Source organism: Somniosus microcephalus, chromosome 1 (assembly GCF_052327205.1).
Source record: "Somniosus microcephalus isolate GS21.2 chromosome 1, FLI_Smic_1.0, whole genome shotgun sequence".
NCBI lineage: Eukaryota > Metazoa > Chordata > Chondrichthyes > Squaliformes > Somniosidae > Somniosus > Somniosus microcephalus.
In genome coordinates, this window is record NC_140987.1 from 212,468,514 (window position 1) to 212,493,971 (window position 25,458).

The 25,458-nt window shown below is 43.0% G+C and overlaps 1 protein-coding gene across 3 annotated transcripts in view; it reads left to right on the top strand.

The window, feature by feature from the left end:
• LOC147124569 (xanthine dehydrogenase-like) overlaps positions 1-25,063 on the top strand; it is a 268,524-nt gene extending 243,461 nt beyond the window's left edge. For all 3 annotated transcript variants that reach the window (XM_085989524.1, XM_085989530.1, XM_085989522.1), the window contains 6 exons: positions 2,765-2,893; positions 6,018-6,151; positions 12,161-12,298; positions 14,427-14,574; positions 19,834-20,014; positions 22,896-25,063. In XM_085989524.1, coding sequence (XP_085845650.1) covers positions 2,765-2,893; positions 6,018-6,151; positions 12,161-12,298; positions 14,427-14,574; positions 19,834-20,014; positions 22,896-22,963 — 798 coding nt within the window. In that variant the 3' untranslated portion in view covers positions 22,964-25,063. The remainder of the gene's footprint in view (positions 1-2,764; positions 2,894-6,017; positions 6,152-12,160; positions 12,299-14,426; positions 14,575-19,833; positions 20,015-22,895) is intronic.
• The last annotated feature ends 395 nt before the right edge of the window (positions 25,064-25,458 follow it).

The following is a 25,458-nucleotide window of genomic DNA, read 5'->3' on the forward strand; positions in this document are numbered from 1 at the left end:
AGAGGCAGCATTGGTGTTACCGCTCCAGTGCTTTGAGGTGCCTGCTGTACATGGTCCATGCCTCTGAGGCATACAGCAGGGCGGGTATCACTGCTGCTCTGTAGATCATGAGCTTAGTGCCGGATTTGAGGTCCTGGTCTTCAAACACTCTCTTCCTCAGGTGACCGAAGGCTGCACTGGCACACGGTAGGTGGTGTTGGACTTCGTCGTTGATGTCTGCCCTTGTTGACAGTAGGCTCCCGAGGCATGGAAAGTGGTTCACGTTGTCCAAGGCCTTGTCGTGGATTTTGATAATCGGGGGGGCAGTACTGTGTGGCGGGGGCAGGTTGGTAGTGGACCTTTGTCTTACGGATGTTTAGTGTAAGGCCCATGTTCTCGTACGCTTCGGTGAAGGTGTTGACAATGGTTTGGAGCTCGACCTCCGAGTGAGCGCAGACGCAAGCGTCGACAACAGAGGATGGAACGACCTTGGATCTGGACTGGAGGTGATAGAGGTTGACAGTTTCCCGTTTGTTCTGTAAATTAGCTCCACTCCAGCGGGGAGCTTACTGAGGGTGAGCATTGCAGCAAGGAAGATCGAGAAGAGCGTTGGTGCGATGACACAGCCTTGCTTGACCCCGGTTCGTACGTGAATTGGGTCTGTGGTGGAACCGTTGGTCAGGATCATGGCTTGCATGTCATCGTGAAGCAGGCGGAGGATGGTGACGAACTTTTCAGGGCAGCCGAATTTGAGGAGGACACTCCATAATCCCTCACGGTTGATGGTGTCGAAGGCCTTTGTGAGATCAAAGAAGGCCATGTACAGCAGTTGGTGTTATTCCCTGCATTTCTCTTGTAATTGACGCGCGGTGAAGATCATGTCCGTTGTGCCCCTTAGTGGGCGGAATCCGCATTGCGATTCTGGGAGGAGCTCTTCGGCCACTGGGAGAAGGCGATTGAGGAGGATTCTTGCGATGACTTTCCCTGTGACACACAGTAGGGAAACTCCTCTGTAATTACCACAATCGGTCTTGTCACCTTTCTTGAAGATGGTCACAATTACGTAATTTAGTAATTTAATTTAATTCTTAGCAATTTATGCTGAAATTTCCTGCGGAGCTCATTTGCCTATGGCCGAATGTAAAAACCGGCATAAAACAAGGACAAATACTGTGCCACCAATGAGGTAATAGCAAGTGGGCTGCTGTCTTCTGCCATGGTGCCTGACTCTCTCAGCCTCCTGTCTCTGCTGCTGTTCTTCCTCTTCCATTATTATTCAAACCAGGGGTTATACCCACTTGGAAGGCCATTTCAGCTACTTAGGGCTGGATTTTCATTAAGCTGTCGGGAAGGAGGCGGGACTACAACTTTCGGGTTTTAGTCCCGCCTCCATCGACGTCCGGCCAATCGACGCGATTTTCCCTTGATTGACCTTGTTGAGCCCGCCCAGCGGGCTCAGCAGGCCAATTAAGGGCCACCCGGCAACAGGTGACATCACAGACTGAAATTTCATCTGTCAGAGTTTTTGACAGATGAAATATCAGTGTTTCACAGCAGACTCAGAACTGTCACGGCACTGAAATCTAAAGGCTGTCACTTTTGACAGATCGCAGCCGTTCAGCTTTCAGTTCCGGCTGAGTGATGGACTCCCGACGCCTAGAGGAAGAAAGGCTGTTAAGGTAAGTACAGGTAAGTAAAACTTCTTTACACACTTTAAACACACCAAACACACTTACCTTTGCACTCATGCACCCATCACTCACCTGAACACCGACATCGCGACCCCTCCAAGTCCTTCAACCCGACAGCCCACCTGCTCTAACCTGGCGTGGTTTGGAGCCGTCGTGAATCCCATACGACACCCCTCAAAATAGGGATTATTAACAGGCAGTTAATTGGCACTATTCCCTTCCCGCCTCGGGTCGGCGGGTCCCAGTGCGGGGCGGGTACCCGCCTCCCTTGAAACTTATGTGGAGGCGGGATGGTGTCGGAACCCCCGAATTCAGGATTTTTGCCCCCTCATGCTTGAAAGCCCACCTCACAGCCCAATGAAAATCTGGCCCTTAGTCTTTCTGAACATGTGGGGGGCAGGGAAGGGATGGAGTCTGAAAACTTTTGGGTGCATTGAGACTGACGGCACTTATCGTACAATCTTGGTAAGATTGTTTTTTTTTAATCGGCAAGAAAATTGTTATCAAACTCCTGAAATCTCAGTTATGCTGATAACAGTTGACTTCAGGCTGCACTTACTGGCATAAATTCAGGAAATTTGCATGAACTGAGCTTCAGCATGAGGTGGGGAGCTATGCAAATGAATGGTAGAGGGCTTTGGCAGACCTATCTCCGAAGCAATGCATATGATCAAGGAAATTCATGCTTGGTGTCGGCGTAAAACCAGCATAGCTCAGTTAGCGTAAATTTCCTCCGACGAAAAATGGTGCAACACTACTCTTGCTGCAGTTACGCTGAAAGTTTCCTGAAATTTCAGGCCCACATTGTATATCCAGCTTTAAGGCCTGCTGCAATGACACAACTTCTCTTCCTCCAATTTGAGCAAGGTGTAGTCTCACCTGCTACTCGCCGAAGAAATATTAAGTAGCTGAAACCGGAAACTCGGCCAGATTCAGCTGGGGCCAAGTTAAGTGCATGCAAAATGTGCAGTGCCCAATTAGGCAAGAGGGGGAGGAAAATCCGTTCCCAATATTTTCACTATTTCCATTTCCATAATCTGTTTTGATTTATTTTGATAAAATGAATGTCTGATTTCTACCTTTTTGTAAATCAGGTTGCTCAAGTTTGTGCCTACGCGTTGGGAATTTCAGTTGATTACGTCTCCATAAAACCAACCACGACTAGTAACAGTCCAAACTCCACTGCAACCGGGGGCAGCATCACCAGTGAGCTTAACTGTTTGGTGAGACTTTGCATTATTCAGAACAGATTATAATCCTCCTCTGACTAATCATCAATGTGCTCTCAAAGATTTTATTTAAATTATTTTATAGATGGGTTTTCATCATCATCAGAAACTTAACTGGACCAGCCACATAAATAGTGTGGCAACAAGAGCAGGTCAGAGGCTGGGTATTCTGCAGTGAGTGTCTCACCTCCTGACTCCCCAAAGCCTTTCCACCATCTACAAGGCACAAGTAAGGAGTGTGATGGAATACTCTCCACTTGCCTGGATGAGTGCAGCTCCAACAACACTCAAGAAGCTCAACACCATCCAGGACAAAGCAGTCTGCTTGATTGGCACCCCATCCACCACCTTAAAACATTCACTCCCTCCACCATCGGCGTACCGGGGCTGCAGTGGGTACCATCTACAGGATGCACTGCAGCAACTCGCCAAGGCTTCTTTGGCAGCACCTCCCAAACCCGCGACCTCTTCCACCTAGAAGGACAAAGGCAGCAGGCGAATGGGAACACCACCACCTCCAAGTTCCCCTCCAAGTCACACACCATCCTGACTTGGAAGTATATCACCGATCCTTCATCATCGCTGGGTCAAAATCCTGGAACTCCCTCCCCAACAGCACTGTGGGAGTACCATCACCATACGGACTAGAGCGGTTCAAGAAGGCGGCTCACCTCCACCTTCTCGAGGGCAACTCGGGATGGGCAATAAATGCTGGCCTTGCCAGCGACGCCCACATCCCATGAACGAATATTAAAAAAATTCCTGCCAGTAGCGATAAGATGGGGTGTTCCTGTTGGTGGTACTTTGGCCGAGTGGGAATGCTGAAAGTGGGATCCTTCCCAACTTCAGCTTTATTCCTTTCTCTAGAGGTGGTGGAATTGAATTACAGTTGGAACTCTGCTTATGTGTAACATTGCATAATGGAATTGAAGGGATAATTACTAGTCCTAGCCCTTTTCGGGCTACCCCAGATCAGGCGTATTCCCCAGACGTTCACCTTCAACGAAAGTTAGAGATAGCCAAATTCTATAAGATGCTTAATTGGGTCTAAAGGTCCAGACTATCTCTCCCTAAAGGAAAGGAACGACCTGAAGATATTACCGTCCTCCAGATAGCACTTTTAATAAGTTTAACTAGACTGTAACCTTCCGGATATTATTAGGGTCCGGAACCCCCCCCCCCCAGAATTCTGCAACTCCTCACAAAAGAGTTTACAGAAATTGAGTTTGTGAGTTTGATACAGAAATACTACTTGAGACAATTCTAAAAATATATAGATTTATTTAAGAGCCGACATACAGTTAACAGCTGTTGAGTCAATCGCAACTTTAACAGTTCAAATACAAATAGCTTACATTTCTTATTATCAGAGATCCTTATTCTCAAATCTTAACTTCGTACATTTTTACATTTCTTATTATTTCTAATCGAGAATATCCACCAAAATCAAATAAGAGTACCTTTTTGATCCCCGAGTCTCAAAGAATTAAAAACTTAGAGACTGCTTCTGAAGTTGAGAATCGCTTGCCCTTTCCAGCGACTTCTGACTTTCCATCTGAAAAGCTCTATTTTTATACCTTTTTTTCGTGGTTTATACTTTGAAGTTTTCTGCTGATGTAAGCTAATTATCTCTAGTCATTCTCTGTTGAATTCTTTTCTATTCTTAGTCATTTCAGCTGCCAACTCTCAGAATCCTGTCTGTTGTTTAGATGTTTCAAAAACTTAGCATAAAATGGCTACAACAGATTTATCTCTTTGATGTCATTCTTATCGAAGGACTTCCATTCAATTCTTAATATTGGCTTAACTGGTTATAATCAGACGTCGTGACTCCCATGTATTCCAAGTGCAACACAAACACAATGTGATTGCTTGGTGTCATCTATTGAAGTCATATTTTCAGTCTTCTGTAGGTACTTTTTACAATATGTAAATCAAAACCACTTCACCCAGGGTGTTTGTTTTCCTAGCCATCTTAGTTGGTTATATTACTGACTTATGTTTCCTATCTTTCATTGATGTTACTTTTACGAAGGCACATGGTTTTTTAATATTCTGTGTTCCTGTTCGAAGTGTAAGTTTTTAACACTTGGGCATTGCTATTGTGTTGGTTCCCATGTTCAGACATAGAGGAACCTCCAACCCTTTGCTTCAATAGGGCCATTGTCTTAGTATTAACAATCAATTCCCATTTCAAAAGCTTGTGTGGTGTTTACAACTTTTGTGTTAACACTTCATCTTATCTCAAAAGCCTATGTTCTGTTTGCAGCCTGTGTCGTCGAGGCTTTCCAGACTTTTAAACCCAGTATGTCATGTATTAATAATATCAGAAATCTGTTCATAGGATGGTGTATCTCTTGGAATATGGCTATTTCCTTTACAGAATGGATCTGCAGTACCCTCCAATTCATCACATTCAGTTGGTGCCACTTTCGCAGCACCAGTTTGACACTGGCCTATCCTAATCATGTGGAATTGTGGGCCAATCAGTGATTAAGCCATGGGCTTGTTGGACCCAGTGACCTTTTCCTCTTCCTAAAAATACTTGCAAATATAAGATAGTCACTAATAAATCCAATAAGGAATTCAGGAGACACTTCTTTACCCAGAGAGTGGTTAGAATGTAGAACTTGTTACCACATGGAATAGTTGAAGCGAATAGCATAGATGCATTTAAGGGGAAGCTAGATATATACAGAGGGAGAAAGGAATGGAAGGGTATGCTAATAGGGCCGAATGGCCTGTTTCTGTGTGTAAGTGTGAGTTGCTATTGAGTGGAGTATGGGACTGCAATATTGTGCTCCTTTTACACTGGATCAGGCCTGTTTCTGTGCTATTAATTCCATGTAAATAATGTACATTCAGGATCTTGTGCATATCCTTAGTATATGTGCTTGCAAGTACCACATTCCTCTGTAAATAGATGTTATTAATTGGGAACAGATATTATTTAGCTAGGTTGCTTAGATCAAATTGGGATAGGCAGCAGTATATGGTCTCGGAGGAAGTTTTGCGAAAGTATTGGGTTGTTGGACCTTGTCATTTCATTGCTTGGTCCCACACTTGTGCTCTTGTTTATTTTTATCCCGGGTAAACCTGTGATTTGGTTTCCTCTCAGGGTGTACAACATTGTTGTGAGATGCTGAGGAAGAGAATGAGCCCTGTGAAGGATAAGCTTCCACCGGGTACACCTTGGAAGGATCTGGTGGCAGCCTGTTTTAAAGCCAAGGTGAATTTGACTGCACAGGATTGGTGAGTAATTGAATTGATCATTTAGTGCTGCCTGAACCTGACTGATAAAGTTAGTGTTTACTGTTTTGGGTCTGTGTCTTTGCTTTTTAAATAGTACAAAACATATCTATTCAAATATATAATGTGGCTAAAATCTGGGTGCAAATGCTTGGTATATTGAGCCAAGCTTACCCACAGTGCTTGTTTATTGTGCTCCTTCAATTTCTTTGGGTGGAGCATTAATTTGATAAGATTTGCTCTGTTGAACTATATTTTGACATGTAGGAAGTAGCTGTTACCTACACGTTAAACCCAAAATTAATGTACTACTGTCACTTTTCACTCCTCTACTCACAGCCACACAAAAATGATTATTGCCTTCAAGCTGCTGTGTTTAAATAATCTTGCAATTTGTAATGCATTGTTTTTGTCAGCTGATAACACTGGTGGAAGAGCAATTGCCTCCTGACTGGATGATTGTGGGTTGAAAGATTTGTTGGGTTGTTGATGGGAGCTAATGTATAAAAATAGGAATTGATTAAATAAAATGAACGTAAAAGTATCACCTAAAATTACTATTTTTTTTAGGAGACTATTGTAGTGTATGTACCTTTAAGAGCCCCTGTGTACTGTAATACCGGTAGTGACCACTCGGGTATATAAGCCTGTATAGCGTCTTGTATCTTTTAGTTCACCTCCAGACTTTGTTCAGTAAACACCTGTTAAACCAACTCCTGCATTCCGTGTCTCCATTAACACACGGATACAACAGTGGCGACGAATTGGAAACGGACTTATCTGCAATTCGGCAGCACCTCGAGATCGATTCCTCAGACGAAGGTCGAAGAAAAAAAAAACTGGTTTCACCAGCTAGCCGGGCTGGTGGCAGGTACTGCACTAATCCTTCCTGGGCGGCGGGCTGGGGCTCGATCGGGTGGCTCTGCAGCGAGTCGGAAGGCGGAGGCAAACAGAGACGGAGGGTGGAGCACTCGGGAGATGGCCGGCGCTGCAAAGCAGGTTGGCGTTCGGACCAAGCAGAGGGAGGAAAAAGTCCCAGAGAGTCCGACGGGAACGAGTCTCCAACTATTAAAAATATCTGTGTAAATAAAAACCGCGGAGAACAGCGTTGGCGGGAAAGCGCGGGAGGCGCCATTTTTTCTCGGCAGGGAAGAAAGGAAAACGCGGGAGGCGCCATTTTTGATTTTCAGGATGCCTAAGACTGGCAATATTACTGCTTTCGATAGTGATATAGAGGATTGGACCACATATGTGGAAAGAGTGGAGGTATATTGCACAGCAAATGAAGTAGATGATGATAAAAAGGCATCGGTACTTCTAAATCTGATGGGCGCAAGGACATACGGGCTGTTACGAAACTTAATCACTCCAGCCAAACCGATGGACAAGAATTTTAAGGAGATTGTTGATACCCTACAGGAGCACTTAAACCCAACACCGCTGCTGATAGCGGAACGATTCAAATTCTTCAGGAGGAATCAGCACAAGAATGAAAGTAACGCTGATTACCTCACCGAATTAAGAAAGCTGTCAAAGCACTGCCAATTCGGGACAGGACTGGCAGATTCGCTACGAGACAAATTCGTCTGCGGTCTCCTAAGTGAAGGAACACAGAAAAGGCTACTTTCTGAGAAAGATTTGACACTGGACAAGGCCTTCAGTGTGGCTGTATCATACAAAGCAGCAGCAAGAGGAGCTGCAGAGATACAGCAAAAGCCACAGGACTTCGGCACCCATGAAATGACACGGGGTTTTGAGAGATGTTATCGCTGCGGCAGATCCACCCATGACCAGAGGGACTGCTGGTTCAAGGACAAAGCATGCAGGCAATGCGGAAAGATGGGACACATTGCATGTGTGTGCCGATCTGGAAACACAAAATCCACTGACAGAAAAAAAATCAATAAGGAAAAGTACAGAAAGGTACAAATGATGACGGACAGTAGCTCCGAAGACCAGAAGAGCGATAGCGACTCCGGAAACAAGAGACTAAGCTGTCTCAAATTACATAATGTAATTGCCAAAGAAGATTACCAGACCATTTGGGTTACCCTCACGATAGCGGGGTCTCCAGTTAAAATGGAGCTAGATACAGGATCAGCTCTGACTGTCATAAGTCGACGGGATTACGAGCGGCTATTTACGCATATACCTTTGAAAGACACATCCATTATCTTGAAGACATATACGGGGCGAAAGTATACCCCAGAGGGAAAATAAGGGTGCCTGTTGTATACAACGGCAAGGAAATACAGAAGTTGTATTTATACGTTCTGCAAGATGGTGGTCCGCCGTTGTTGGGACGTGAATGGATCAGGAAGATATGTTTAGACTGGCACTCCATTCAGGCACTGACGGTGACCAGTAAGAAAAAAAATGATGATGACGTCATACCTGAACGATTAAAAGATATCTTGGCTAACGCCAAAGAAGTGTTTCAACAGGAACTAGGAACCTTGAAAGGCGTCACCGCCTCAATAAAAGTGGAAGATGCGGCAATTCCCAAGTTTTTTAAGGCAAGGCCGGTGCCATATGCAATTCGTCCAGCAGTCGAGGCAGAGCTGGAGAATTTGGAAAAAGCAGGCATGTTATCCAAGGTAGATTGGAGCGAGTGGGCAACACCCATCGTCCCGGTCATGAAGAAAACGTTGAATAATGATAAATCTGAAGAACAGAGAAAAATTCGCATCTGTGGGGACTTCAAGGTGACTATAAACCCAGTCCTTCACACGATACAGTATCCTCTTCCAAGGATAGAAGATATTTTCGCCTCACTATCCGGAGGGAGACGTTTCGCCAAAATTGACTTGGCACAGCCATATCTACAGATGGAGGTTGAGGAGGCCTCTAAAAAGTATCTCACGATAAACACACACAAAGGCCTGTACCAGTACAATCGACTGGTTTTCAGAGTAGCATCAGCTCCAGCTATCTGGCAAAGAGCTATGGAGCAAGTCCTGCAAGGGATTCCGGGGACTCAATGCTACCTAGACGACATCCTTGTAACAGGAGAAAACGACAACGAGCAACTTGCCAATTTGGAGCAGGTGCTCACTAGGCTGAGAGAACGGGGCCTACGAGCAAATCGCCCCAAGTGCGAATTTTTCCAGAAACAAATATCATATTGTGGCCATATAATTAACGAAGAAGGGTTGCATAAGTCACCTGAAAAAATTGAAGCGGTCATAAAAGCCCTAGCACCTGAAAATGTCTCACAATTAAGGTCGTTCCTGGGATTGATAAATTACTATCACAAATTTTTACCGAACTTGTCAACTGTTCTGCACCCTCTTAACGCACTGCTACAAACGGGAGTAATTTGGAAATGGAGCGAAGACTGTAAACGTGCCTTCCATAAATGCAAAGGCTTGATCACGTCCAAGGAAGTGTTGGCTCATTACAACCCATCACTGCCAATCAGACTGGCGTGCGATGCATCCCCTTACGGCGTAGGAGCGGTATTATCGCATAGATTCCCTGATGGCTCGGAGCGGCCGATAGCTTTTGCGTCACGCTCATTGAACTCAGCTGAGCGTAACTATGCCCAGATCGACAGGGAAGCACTCAGCCTGGTGTGGGGAGTGAAGAAATTCAACCATTACCTACACGGACAAAAATTTACCTTGTTGACTGACCATCAACCCCTCGTCTCCATATTCAACCCTAAAAAGGGCGTTCCCATTATGACAGCGCAAAGGCTACAGAGGTGGTCCCTTTTCCTAGGGGCACACCAATATGACAGAATACAAAGGATCAAAACAGCATGGGAATGCTGACGGTTTATCGCGTCTACCGTTGCCAACTGTAGAAGAGGCACCTACAGTGGACCCAGTGGAGATGTTCCACTCAACCATAGTGGAATGTCCACCAGTAACAAATTCTACCATTGAAAAGGAAACGAGAAATGACCCGACTCTCTCACGAGTCTACGATTTAACGGTGAAGGGATGGCCAGCACATGGCGAACCACTGTTGCCAGCATTCTCGCAAAGAAGAGAACAGCGGTCAGTGTGCCGAGGAACCTTGATGTGTGGATCCAGAGTGGTGATTCCACCCAAACTCCAGGATAAAGTGCTAAAGGAGCTTCACGAGGGGCATCTGGGTGGAGTGAAAATGAAGAACCTAGCCAGAGCGTTTGTGTGGTGGCCAGGTATCGATGGAGACATCGAAGAAATGACCAAGAGCTGCCTAGGATGCCAGAAGGTCCAAAACGCCCCACCACAAGCCCCTCTACATCCATGGGAGTGGCCCTCATCTCCATGGCAAAGGGTACATATCGACTTTTCTGGTCCATTTATGGACTCAATGTTCTTAATCGCGGTTGATGCACACTCCAAGTGGCCGGAGGTAATAAAGATGTCCTCCACCACCACGGAAAAAACCATCACAGTATTAAGGACCATATTTGCCAGGAATGGGCTGCCTGAACAGATCTGTTCTGATAATGGACTGCAATTTGTGTCCGAAGAATTCAGGAAGTTCTTAAAAAAAACAATGGGGTTAAGCACTACACGTCCGCCCCATACCATCCCGCCACCAATGGATTAGCTGAAAGGTTTGTCCAGACCTTCAAGAAGGCCATAAAGGCCATGGGTAATGAAGACATAAATCTACAACATAAGGTAGATAACTTCTTGTTTGCGTACAGGAATGCAACACATGTGGTTACAAACCAAACTCCCGCCATGATGTTTTTCAATAGAAGACTAAGGTGCCGGCTGGATTTGATCAAGCCAAACATCAGAAGGGACGTAGAGAACCGGCAATTTCAAGGCATGAATGAAAGGCCAACTAGAACCTTCCAGATAGGTCAACAAGTTTTGGCCCGGGACTACCGTACCGAGAAATGGCAGCCTGGAACTATTTGCACACGACTAGGACCGCTGATGTATACCGTGGACATTGGTGAAAGCATAATAAGGTGCCATGCTGAGCAGATCATAGAGTCATCCGAAAAGGGACAACCTACACCACAACTCTATACGCCTAATGATGAAGCAGAGATACCCATAGTATCTACCTCCGATCCGGTGATACTGGAACCAGATGAACCCGACACTGGCATTCAAGCCGAATCAGCCTTGCCAAAAGAACCTACTACACCACCGAAAACTACTACACCACCGAGGTGTTATCCGGACCGAGTCAGGAAGCCTCCAGAGAGACTGACTTATAATTGATTAACTGCAGCAAATGTGTAGATTATTGTTCTTGTAAACATGTTAATTAATGATTACTTAAAATGTTATGTACTAATTATCTAAAAGGGGAGGAATTGTAGTGTATGTACCTTTAAGAGCCCCTGTGTACTGTAATACCGGTAGTGACCACTCGGGTATATAAGCCTGTATAGCGTCTTGTATCTTTTAGTTCACCTCCAGACTTTGTTCAGTAAACACCTGTTAAACCAACTCCTGCATTCCGTGTCTCCATTAACACACGGATACAACACTATTGATGGTATTGTATTTATATTTTCTCCTGGCACCAGCCACACTGAGATAGCAATCAGGTGACCTGCACTCGGCACCCCACCAATGACACTCTAAGTCTGAGACACTGGAAAAGGTGCAATAGAACAAGCGAGTCTGGCTCTGCCTCCAGTTTTTCCAGTTCATGGGGAAGAGCCTGGCTTCTTTTCAACATTTCCCCACAACAGCACATCTGAGATGGAAACTCATTGTGTGAGTGATTATATGCCTGAACCCACCTCCTACCCTTCCATTGGTTTAGAGTGTGGATGTTCCAATTGGCACCATGCCACCCTTTATAAACTTCTTCCATTCAATTGTAAATCAAGTGCATTACTAGAGACCTACATCCTATTACTAGTAGTGTGTTTATGCACATATCACTGGTACCCACAGCCTGTGCTATTTTTTCAAATGATGGATCGAGGTAATTTCCATTTTTTGAATATAAAAAGCAAGAATAATTTTTAAAAATTTTTAAAAAAGTAAAGTGTAATAATGAATAATGCTATAAAGAAGTGACTTTGTGATAATTATGCAGGGTGTGGCCTGACCCACAGCCCAGAGGCGCCCCTCAGTATAACTCATACGGGGTGGCTGTGGCAGAGGCTGAAATTGACGTCCTCACTGGAGAGAACCAGATCATCCAAGTGGATATACTCTTCGACTGTGGTGAAAGGTAAGAAACAAAAACGGCAAGTAGCACCAAATACTGTGACCGAGTAAATGTTGGGGGCTTGCCACTGTCTCATTCTGCTCCTTAGATAAGGTGTGGGAGTGGCGGGTGTCATTCACATGAGATATTCAGTCAGACTGAACACTCAGGTCGTTCTCTGAAGCTGAACAGATCTGAATGCTGAAAATCTGGCTCCATTTGGATCAGTGGATAACGTAAGTAGGTTGCGTTTTTTTTAAGTGTATAAAGGAAGGTTGGTGGGTTGCAACATTCTATTTCTGATGGTGAGACAAAATCCCATCCCAGGCAAGGGTACCTTCCCAGAACCCCCCCACCCCCAAAACATCATATGCTTCCCTCTGCTAGAAGCAGCAATATCTCACTGCAACCTCTCCCCACACATTATGAAGATTTTCCACCTTCCTCCCCACCTCAGTGAGAACTGTGCACTCCCCCCCCCCCCCCCGACCCACTGAGATGGCTCCTCCTCCTCCTCCATCTGTCTGACACTTTGCACGCATTGATTTCCCCCACTAGCTGTCGGACTATGCAAAGCGCAACCCCCACCCCGACAGCCCAAATGAATTTTTTTGACAGTCCAGCCTTATTCTCGTGCTGAGTTTTTCTATCCCCTGATCCCATCACTTTTCCAACAAGTGTGTATTTTTTCTTCATTACATTTCAGTATTTTACCCCCAGTTTTTAAGTAGTCATTCTTGTAGTGATCTTTACAAATCATAGAGTAGAAATATCAAGACAAAAATTGTGAGGCTTGGCTGTCAATGCGGAGCTTCCCAGGATGTGAGCGGAGGGCACAGAATTGATTGTGCAACATTATGCCTCACTTCTGTTACCATTGCTTGTGTCGAGTGAAGCTTCACTCCAGCAACGGCGCCTCACCATTTCAACCCTATAGTTCATAGAGGGTCATCTCCACTTTCTGCAAAAAAAAAAATGTATTGGCTCAATACGGGGTCACTTATTTAAGTTTTTGTGTTGCAAATCTAAGACAGTAAAGCACTCATTGGCTGTTACAACAATCCTGCTAATAGAAGGGTGAGAAAAAGTGTAACATCCCCACCGACACCTGAGAATCCCTGGCCCAAGACCGCACAAAGTGGAGGAGAAGCATCCGGGAAGACGCCGAACACCTCGAGTCTCTTCGCCGGGAGCAAGCGGAAGCCAAACGCAGACAGCGCAAGGAGCGCACGTCAACCCAAGCACCCCACCCACCCGCCCCTTCAACCACCGTCTGCCCCACCTGTGACAGAGACTGTAGGTCCCACATTGGACTCATCAGTCACCTGCAAACTCATTTTTAATGTGGAAGCAAGTCATCCTCGGTTCCGAGGGACTGCCTAAGAAGAGAAGAGCTAATAGAAGAATGATTGCACACATGGGGTGGAGGATATACATTGAAAGTTAAACTGCCAGTGGAGGCTCTGTAAATCTCGTGTTTGTATTGCAGAACTAATTCTCTAATAACCTTGGCTCTCAATTTTCTGGAATCCACTGTGTAATGTGAGCTGGATTCTACAGCACTGCCAGTAAAATGCAAACAGCTGCCCAGGTAGAAAGTTGCATGTGGGAAGTTGGTTGAAAGTTGTAATTCCAACTTTAGCTTCTGAACACTAGTCCTCCCCAAATCGCTAGGAAAGGTCGAAACACACCAAAAATGGGAAAACTGCATTGATAAGCACTCAATCCATCTGCAGCTTAAAAAAACCCAACTGCTGACACTGCCACAAACAGTGCTAACATTGTTGCTGCTGCACTGCTTCCTTCAGACGCACTGGAGTAATCCTCTCTGTGAGTCTGGATGCTTCCTAAATCACTAGCACCATCTCATTTACCTTGCACTGCTGCCAGTAACTTTAGTACTGCCATCAGTGGCAGTGATGTAAAGAAATAAGGAATTAACTTTTATTTTATATTGCACCATTCACCCCATATCGCTTCACAGCCAATTCATGACTTTTTGAGGTGTAGTTACTTCCTATTGATGTCACGATGAAAGCAAGGCAGCCAATTTGCATGCTGCAAAGTTCCACGAACAACAATGAGATAAGTAACCAGATAAATTATCTGTTTTTGGTGGGCCACTCATCTTTCTTCTCCTTGTCATCTGCAGCATGAACCCTGACATTGATATTGGACAAGTTGAGGGTGCTTTTGTCATGGGCATGGGATATTGGCTGTTGGAGAAGATGTCCTATGACCCCAAGACTGGGGCTGTGCTGAATGCAGGGACATGGGATTACAAACCACCATTCAGCAAGGTAGGTTTAGAGTTGAAGGAAACATTTACTGTTTATTAAAATCTGGAGAACTTGATACACAGTATCCTTTTTTTGGCTGTTGGGTTTTTGTTTGAATACTCTTTAGGGTAATCCAAGGTAAGAATCAACCACGGTTTATTACTTTTCTAACAATTTGTTTTATTAACGTTAAAATACAAGTTTTACAGACAGAGACTTATACAACCTTTAAGTCTTCGTTGTACTCCCTCTATGGTGAATCTTTGGAATTCTCTACCCCAGAGGGCTGTGGAGGCTCAGTCGTTGAGTATATTTAAGACAGAGATCGAAAGATTTTTGAATATTAAGGGAATCAAGGGATATGGGGATAGTGCAGGAAAGTGGAGTTGAGGTAGAAGATCAGCCATGATCTTATTGAATGGCGGAGCAGGCTCGAGGGGCCAAATGGCCTACTCCGACTCCTATTTCTTATGTTCTGTGTAAGTCAGTAGTACAACTTGAAACTCGGAATGGACAATTCTTCTGCTTCAGGAGACTGAGAGGTTAATAATCTATCAACATCCTGCGTGGTGTTCTTCAGGTCTGTCTCATGGACTGTGCCTTCAAACTTGGCTGGTTTTATAACCTCCCTTGCTGGTGCAAAACAAGCTTCCAGTATTTTCCTACTCTATCTCCCTCTCTTTCCCATGGTTTAAAACCTGTTGATACTACAGCATCTGATGTTTACAACAGCTTCTCATAGACTATCAAGGCCTCTCAGCTGTCTTATTTTTAACCTTCTAGACAGTCTGCTGAATAAGACTTTTCAAATGTGGAAATTAGTTAGAAACTAATGTTGATCCCGCCCTACAAGAGTGGTTTTATAAAACCAACACCAGTAAGTAAAGGTTTATTTAAACATAGGACCTCCAATTGCACCTGCCATGTTTCGTTTGGCAGACCCCGAGGGCTAGAATTTACACTCAAGCGGGTTAGTTAAAGTTAGACAGCGCAAGGTTCTGAGATAATGACAGCCTCTCAACAGATGATGCAAAGGCAAAAGCAAAGTAGTTGGGAATGGAGGAAAGGTAACAAAAATGATACAGTAGTAAGGGTTTTACAACACCTGGAACTGAATAAGCTCGTCACTTTTAACTTTTTTTCACTTTCAGCATAGTGCCTACAATTGTGGATACCAGTTTTATATTGGTATTATGAATGAGCATAAATGACAAAAAATTACTACCTCATTGTACCCGCTCAAAATGGGTGCTACTGATAATCATCAGAAATGACTGCAGAAAATTGACGGGTGAACATAAGAACATAAGAAATAGGAGCGGGAGTAGGCCATTTGGCCCCTCGAGCCTGCTCTGCCATTCAATAAGATCATGGCTGATCTTCTACCTCAACTCCACTTTCCTGCACTATCCCCATATCCTTTGATCCCCTTAATATCCCAAAATCTATCGATCGCTGTCTTGAATATACTCAATGACTGAGCCTCCACAGCCCTCTGGGGTAGAGAATTCCGAAGACTCACCACCCTCTGAGTGAAGAAATTTCTCCTCATCTCAGTCCTAAATGGCCGACCCCTTATTCTGAGACTGTTATCCCTGGTTCTAGACTCCCCAGCCAGGGGAAACATCCTCCCTGCATCTACCCTGTCAAGCCCTGTAAGAATGTTGTATGTTTCAATTAGATCACCTCTCCTTCTAAACTCCAGAGAATATAAGCCTAGTCTACTCAATCTCTCCTCATAGGACAATCCCCCCATTCCAGGAACCAGTCTGGTGAACCTTCGTTGCACTCCCTCTATGGCAAGTATATCCTTCCTTAGGTAAGGAGACCAAAACTGTACACAATACTCCAGGTGTGGTCTCACCAGGGTCCTATATAATTGCAGTAAGACATCTTTACTCTTACACTCAAATCCTCTTGTAATAAAGGCCAATATACCATTTGCTTTCTTAATTGCTTGCTGTATCTACATGTTAAATTTCAGTGATTCGTGTACAAGGACACCCAGGTCCCTCTGAATACCAACATTTCCCAATCTCTCACCATTTAAAAAAAATACCCAGATTTTCTATTTTTCCTACCAAAGTGGATAACTTCACATTTCTCCACATTATATTCCATTTGCCATGTTCTTGCCCACTCACTTAGCCTGTCTATATTCCCTTGAAGCCTCTTTGCATCCTCCTCACAACTTACATTCCCACCTAGCTTTGTATCATCAGCAAACTTGGATATATTACATTTGGTCCCCTCATCCAATTCACTGGGTGCAACACCATTACTGATCTGTGAAAAGCAGGCAGTGTGAAGTTGAAAAGCCAGTTCTTAAGTGTGACATGATTAACAAATACTATTATTTTTCAGTATAGAATTGCATACTATTTTATAGCTCAGAAACAGGCCATTCAGTCCAGCAGGTCTATGCCGGTGTTTATGCTCCACACGAGCCTCCTCCTACCTTAATTCATCTCGCCCTATCGATATATCCCTTTATTCCTTTCTCCCTCATTTACTTATCTATTTTCCTCCTTAAATACACCTATATTATTCTCCTCACCCACTCCGTGTGTTAGCTAGTTCCACAGTATAAATCTTTCTCAGTCTGGTTGGCCAGACCACACTGCTGCGTGAAGGGAAAAAAAATTGTATTTATATAGCGCCTTTCACGAGCTCGGGATGTCCTGAAGCGCTTTACAGCCAATGACGTATTTAGTGTAGTCAGTGTTGTAATGTAGGGCACGTGGCAGCCAGATTGAGCACAGCAAGGTCCCACAAACAGCAATGTGATAATGGCCAGATAATCTGTTTTTCGTGATGTTAGTTGAGGGATAAATATTGGCTTTGACACCAGGGAGAACTTTCCTGGTGTTCTTCGAAATAATGCCATGATAGACATTCTGTCTGCCAGGCTTTTGAACAAGAGCTCTCTCTCTTTCTTTATAAGACGTTTAATATCTCATCTGAAAGATGGCACCTCCAACAGTGCAGCACTCCCTCAGTACCGTGCTGGAGTGTCAGCCTAGATTTTGTGCTCAAGTCCCTGGAGTGGGACTTGAACCCACAGCCTTCTGACCCAGAGGTCACCACTGAGCCACAGCTGACACTAGGCCTTTTATATTAAAGGGTGGGTCTTGGCAGAGAGGCCTAGAGTGTCACTGTCCCCAATTTATTTCACCATTCTCATTGTGACCACCTGCAAAGGGGCCGTGCCGGCTGGCTATGACAATTTGGCAACGTGCAGGCACTGAGTAGTCATATCACGCTGTTGCGTCGTGACATCAGAAGGAAGAGGATAAATATCTTTGTGCATGATGTCATGATATCACCACAGCAGCACATTTACTAGACCAGTTAAGATCAGTGACAACTAAGAAAATCCAGTGAAAAACAGGTATGTCGTGCCGACAGTCTAAAACATCCCAGCTGATTTATCTTCATTTTGCTGCCACTTGCGAGAGCTGGCAGCCAAAGAGCAATATAAAAGTGCCCAGGCTTCTGAAACTCTGTGGGTCAAATGGGTTAATCCAAATATAAATTCCATGCAATATAGAGAAGGATTGGAAACTAAAAACGTTTGCCAATGTCCTTGAGTTAGATATAACATAAATTAAACTGTTCCACCTTTCAGTAAATTATATTCATCTGCCTCCTAATGGTTATGAGATGTCCATCAGTAATTCCTGTTTGTCATGTGCTGGAAATATTTTTTTTTCATTCATTCAAACCGCTGCAGTCTGTGTGGTGAAGGTGTTCCCACAGTGCTGTTAGGTAGGGAGTTCCAGGATTTTGACAATGCTGTGAAACCAGCTGGCAAAGGATATCACAATGGTCACACACGGGTGGAATCCCTGGTCATTGTGACCAGTGCAGTGAAATGGAACAGGAGATCAGGACCAGGGTAAAGGACTTCCTTTTCCTCCTGGAAACCCAGCAGCAGAATGGAAGCCCTGAAATCATTTATTTTTCACTTCAAGATTCTACAAAGTTAAATGCATTACTGAATGCACCCATATGGCTCTGTGGCATGTATGTGGAACTTAGAGCTGTTTCCTGAGGTTTTAGCATCCAGCCTCAGTCATGGTTTAACAGGGTGAAAGGAAACACTTTGTACAAAGTAGATAGGAAATTTATGCCTGCAACAGTGTAAATGCTGGCAAAATTTACCGTGGCAAATTTCCGAATGCTAACTTTTTTTCTTCGTCATCTATTTCCATGTCCTTTGACTATTTGAATCTGTATTCACTCAGGCTGCCATCTCGATGGAAAGCAGAATGTAGTTCTCCTGTGTGGAAGGTAGCCTTGGGTTCAAAATGGGCAAGTTTTTGCAGAAGTACAAGTCTGGCAGCATGTGAGAATGAAGGTGAAGTCAAGCTTTATGCTCCGCATCAAGCAGCTCCTTTAAATAGCAGCTGCAGCCTTTGAGAGCTATTACCTACCCCTTGTTGTAGGCACGCTCCTGTCACCAGGCTCAGTCTGAACTGGAAGCTCACTGTCGATGCAAAATTAGGCCGACTTGTGGCAATCTTGGTTAAACTAGCTGATATGAATTGGGGTAATGGTGGAGGTGCTATAATTGGCCTCAGTACCTATGGATGTGGAAAGGAAAAGCCAGCCAGAATTCCCATACCTGATCACTTATCCAATAACTTCACTCTGAGTTCACTTACCAGTAGAACATGGTTGAGCTCTTTGCCCAGTTTATGTGCCTTTTTTCTCCCCTCTCCAAGTTTCAGTAGCCTGTCAGTTTCCACAGTCGAGGTTCATGTATAAAGAATGCCCACTTAGGCTGGTAGGGGAGAAAAATATGAAATAAAAATTCATTTGCCCTCTTCAATTTTCCCAAGTTGGCTGCTGTCCTTTTTTGTATTTCTGTGAAGTACATTCGGTAAGTAGGTTCAAACTGCAAAAAGATACCGTACTCTGACATTAGCTTAAACAAAGATTGCGGTCTTTCTTTGGAATTTTCTGCCCCAGAGGGCTGTGGATGCTGAGTCGTTGAGTATATTCAAGGCTATGATCGATAGATTTTTGGACTCGAGGGGATCGGGCGGGAAAGTGGAGTTTAGGTTAAAGATCAGCCATGATCTTATTGAATGGCGGAGCAGGCTCGAGGGGCCATATGGCCTACTCCTGCTCCTAATCCTTATGTTCTTATTTTCTTATGGTTATATCAGAAGCAGAAAACACAGGATGAACTTTGGTTGGTACACTTGAGGACTAAGACATACCAAAAGCATTCTGAACTTTCAACAAGATCATCTGTTTGTGTTTGTCTATCAGAGTATACCTGTCAATTTCAACATTGAGCTACTAAAGAATGCTCCCAACCCAATGGGTGTCCTTCGCTCCAAGGCCTCTGGTGAACCTCCCCAGTGCATGTCCTGTGTAACTTTATTTGCAGTGAAGCGTGCCATTGAGGCAGCACGTGAAGACACTGGGAAGAACGCCTACTTTCCACTAAGTGAGTACGGTCAATGGGGTGTGTTTACATGGTGTAGCATAGAATTTCCAATCAGTGTTATTTTAATCCAATATTGACCCATTTATTTTAAACAGGTTAACGCCAGCATTAAAATAAGGCCAACTGGAAAATCTAGGTTTGTGTGACTGTGGTAATAAATGGGTTTGACTAAATCACCCTCAACTTACAAGACAAGTTACCAAGTCAGAGTATGCTGTGCACTATGAATAGTCTATAAAAACATAATTGGATTCATATCCACTTGACTGAGCCACATCATTAAAAACTTCAAGTCTATTATTGGTGAAGCAATTACATAAACTTTCAGCATCTATCTGCTATGTTCTTATAAATTAAAATTACCTGATTCTAAAGCTTCTTAATTCATATAAGAGACCTAAAAGAGGGGCCATGTGTGTTTATACATTTTGTGCCAAAACTTGATGCAGGACAATAGATATAAGGCTTTGATTGAACACGGCATTCTGTTGATGTCTTATGCTATGACAGCAAAGCTCAAGCAGATTTCAGTGTAATCAGAAGCTGGGATATCGTTAACTGCTTAGTATTTCTGACATAGTGCTTAGATTTTTTCCTGGTTTGAATTGCTCCCATCATTATTTGGGTGACATCATTCTTTAGTCATTGGGTTTTACAGTACATGAATGATTTGGTGATGCATCATCTAGGGGATCTCTAAATCAATGAGGCAGAAATTTTGATGAGTTGAAGGGACTGAAGACTAGAAAATTCACTGGGCCAAATGGCATGAATCCAAGGAGATAAGAGAGAGGGAAATTTATAGGGTATTGGCCGCCCTCCTAAAGGAATTATTGGATACACACAAGGTCTTCTAGCATATCACAGAAACCCCACAGTGCAGATAGAGGCCATTTCAGCCCATCGAGCCTGCACCGACACATATCCCACCCGATCCCCGTAACCCCTACACCAACACATATCCCACCCTATCCCTGTAACCCCACGTATTTAATCCCCCTAACACTAAGGGTCAATTTATCATAGCCAATCAACCTAACCCGCACATCTTTGGACTGTGGGAGGAAACCGGAGCACCCGGAGAAAACCCACGCAAACACTGGGAGAATGTGCAAACTCCACACAGACAGTCGCCCGAGGCCGGATTCGAACCCGGGTCTCTGGTGCTGTGAGGCAACAGTGCTAACCACTATGCCACCGTGCTGCCCATGAACATACAGAAAAGGATATGAAAAGACTAACTTGCCCATCAAGTTTGTCCTATGCAAATATGGTGCCGCCTACATTCACCATTAATCTCCCCCCACCCCCCGGCCATAGTCATGCAATCTTCTGGCAGAGGCAAATAAACAGAGAAAAAATCTTAAGCCAATTCAGGAAATAAACAGAAATTGCTCTTCTATTCCCTTCATCATTTTAGAAACCTCAGCCATATCACCTCAAAGTCTATACCTATTCAATTTAAAAATAAAATCTTTGACCCTATCTCGATAGCTAAGAACCCTAAGACTAGATTTCATTTCAGTTGTTCTCCGCTGGGCTTTCTCCAGCGTCTTGCTGTCCCTCTGCCATGTGAGGGGACCAAAACTGGACACACTATTCTAGATGTGGCTCTACTAAGGCCTTGTATAAGCTGATTGATGCATTTCTACTTTTATATCGAACTGCTGTAGTCATATACCCTATTCACTTTTCTCTAATACTTATATTTAAACAGCTGATAAATCAAACCCAGTAGGCACATTTGCCAAATATCACTAACGGGTAATGTAGTGAAAACCATTCTGTAGTGTGGGCTCGAAGAGTACCTGTATAGCAACAACCAAATAAATAGTCATTATGGATTTAGAAGAGGAAGGCCCTGTGCGAAACTACTCCTTTATCTGTTACAAATGAGGTATTTGAGGGAATTATGATGCTGTTTATTTGAATGCTCAGAAAAATTGAGAAAATTCCATATGAAGAAACTAGATAAGAAGTTGCCTTTTAAAAGAAGTTGACCAACAGAACCCATGAGAGTAGTTCAATAGCTGAACCTTTGTTGTTTCTAGTGACCTGGGTATTGAAGCTACTGGTAACTTAGCAAATTTTTCAGACATCAATATAGGGAGAGCAATAGGGACTGACAATGTAGTTAATGATTTGAAAGAGGATTTAGATCCGTTATGCAATTGGGCAGATAAATAAATGTAGTACTGACAAATGCAAAGTGTTGCACATTGGATGGAAAAATGTGGTGTGCAGATTATACAATAAATGGAATAGAATTAGGGCAGCTAGACTTTGATAGGGACATAGCGTAATAGTAGCTTTCTATCTTTAGTTGTCTAGATTCCAATGTGATTGGAGTTTTAGTTCCGTGTCCTGAATAATTCAAATGGTTAAATGTGAAATATAGAAAATCTGTTTCAAGGAAATAAATAAAATTAACTTTTTTTCCTCTGATCCTTATTTGACTGTAGCTGACTAGTGAAGATTTTTACAATGCTGCTTGCATTTGTGGAACTAGAATTAGCTCCATTTATTAACGGTTTAGACAAGTATATTACTTTAAGGAAAAATTGTGGTGAAACAAAACTGAAAGCTAATTTCCCTGAACATACTGCAGCCTCTACACACTCCTTACTGTGCAGCTCACAGTGTTGTGTGAACACATTCCAGAATGTGGCTCTATAAAACACCAGGGTATTTTAATTAATTCCAAAGAATGGGAAACATGATAAGTGTGGCAGCAGGAATTTAACAAGTATTGATGGCCTTTGTTAACCTCACACCATGGAGGAAAAAAAACTTTAATTAAATTGAATTATGAGAAAAGGCAGTTATTGAAGTGTATTCTAGTGTTTGTCAAGATACTTATTGCTCTGACTTTTCTCCATAGATGGACCAGCAACAGTCGATGTAATCCAGACACACTGCCTTGTGGACTACAAAAACTTTTCAATCTGAAAACCATCCACTAATTTATGCTACTATACCGAACAAAGCTAATAATTTGCTCACTCTCAGAAATTGTTTTGTCTTTACCAGTATTGCACAATATTATACAATATCAACTATATATCCACACAGCCTAGTACTTTAATGTTTAATCCTACAATGATTGCCTATTTACATCTAACACAAAAACTGCAGGGTAAACACAGTTTATGCAGTTTCACCGAGGTTTCCGCAGATCTGCTGAAGTTATGGCAGATGATCAGGTGAATCCCCACGGAACTTCAACACTATTAATTTAAAAATAAGGACAATGCAACAAGGTGCAATATATCCTTCAACCTGTAAACTTGAAATCAGTAGTTAGTGCATATAGCATTTAATTTTGATTAATGGCATTTTAAAAGAAAGTAACTTGCTAGTTCAAAACAAACTCCAATTAGCACTATTGTTCCACACTGTTCAATCACATGATGGGCGGAGGAAGGTATGCTCTAGTTTTCTTTAGTTTGAATGGATTATGGCTTCTGTAATCCAGCTAAACCATGGAGTTTACAGCACAGGAGGAGGCCATTCAGCACACCGTACCTGTGCCAGCACTTTGCTAGTGCAGTCCAAAACTAATCCCAACTGCACTGCTCTCTCCCTATAGCCCTGTATCACCAGCTGCTTCAAATATTTATCCATTTGACCCTTCAAAGCTGCAGTTGTGTCTGCCTCAACTTACCCTGTGGCAAAGCATTCCATGGTCCCACAACTTCCTGCACAAAGACATTTCTCCTAACCCCTCTCTTTTTACTCTCTCAATGACCATTGTAATTGATTACCCTGCCAGAGGAAGTGATCGTTCCCTATAAAATCTATCAACGTTCTTCATAAATTTAAAAACCTATATAACTCTCCTTAGCCATCTCTGCTCCAGTGAAATAGTCCCAATATCTCAAATTTCTCCTCCTAACTATAAGTTCTTGTTCCTGGGATAATTCTGCTAAATCTGCACTGTACACTCTCAATTGTTTTAATTTCCTTTCTATAATAGGACAACCAGCTGTGGCCTAACCATTGTCTTGTAGAAATAACCATTGCCTTGTGCAAACACTTAAGTTTCAACAAATCTACAGGGTTAAGCAGTATTTGATTAACAAATCATTTACCATTATTAACCAAATATGCATAATTGTCAACAAATTGAATATTTAGTTAACCGCTGCAACATGTATAGCCTTGTAATCATCATTTGTTTTTCTTTTACCTTGATACACAATTACTTAAGTACAGAGGCCATTCAACCTATCTAGTACCTGCCCTGTAATTTCCCATGATGTATTACTTCCTAACTGTATTCGTGCACCACAAAGCATATCCTCCTGACCCCACCAGAAATCTGTGTTGATTTGTTTTAAAATACTATAGCTTGTTGTAAAACTTAATTTAATGGATTGGATTATAAAACCAGTCAACATTGGCTTGTCAGTGAAATTTATGGGCTTTCATCCCAATGGCAAATTCTACTAATCAATTTCTTGTGCCCAACGAGTGGAGTCTGCAGGGAGGAAAGTACAGTGTGTGTGGTAACATGGTGAGCAAAGCTCATTTCCGAGCACTGCACTAAAAGATAGTTTGGATATGTTCACACTTTATTTTTCTACTTGGTGCAAAAATGGAACTGCTAAAATGTAATCAAATCATCTAACATGTCGCAAACTGGAATAAACAAAAAATTGCTTAGTTACCATATCTTCATGAAAGGCCCTCTATGCACAAAGTCAAAAGAACAATGAGATAGAATAAAACATTTGGTTGCATTATATTTGCATATGAATGGATTAATCAAGTCATACCTTGCAAATATTTTCATGGTGAAAACCAAACTTGATATTTTGTTGGAAAGTTAAGCAATTTATTGTTTAATTGACAGCTACCTATAAACCACAACACACATACCATTTTCAGTGGACATGTCTATGTGCATTCACATCGAAAGGTAGAAGAGGTTCTCACTGATGCCAAGTACTGCATGTTTTCTAACTAAGTTAGGCAACTGAACTCCTTGAAAACAGATGATTATAATTGCACTTGTGAATTTAATAAAAATCTTTCTTATTCTCTTCAGTTTGATCTTGAAAGTATTTGCAGCTTCCTAAGAAAAATGATACTTGTGTATATGTAGATTTAGTGGTAAAAGTAATGGGTGCAATTGTGCGCAGGTACGTATGACAGGTGAGAGAATGTGGTGAGAAATATTTTTATTCTGTTTATATGTATCTGCAGGTGACAAGATTTGATGTTTCTGTGAAGCCTCATCTGATCAGGAGAATTGACAGATGGCTTCTGCAATCTCACATGCAGCTGCCATCTGTTTTCTCCTAAGGAGAAGAGTCATTGGTGAGCCTGGGTGCAAGGGCTCTCCTTTGGACAGTGATTTTCAGTGTTTGACAGCACCTCAATGCTGTCAAACACTGACAATTCATCTGTCAAAAAATTATGGGGCCTGTCCCTTTTAAGAA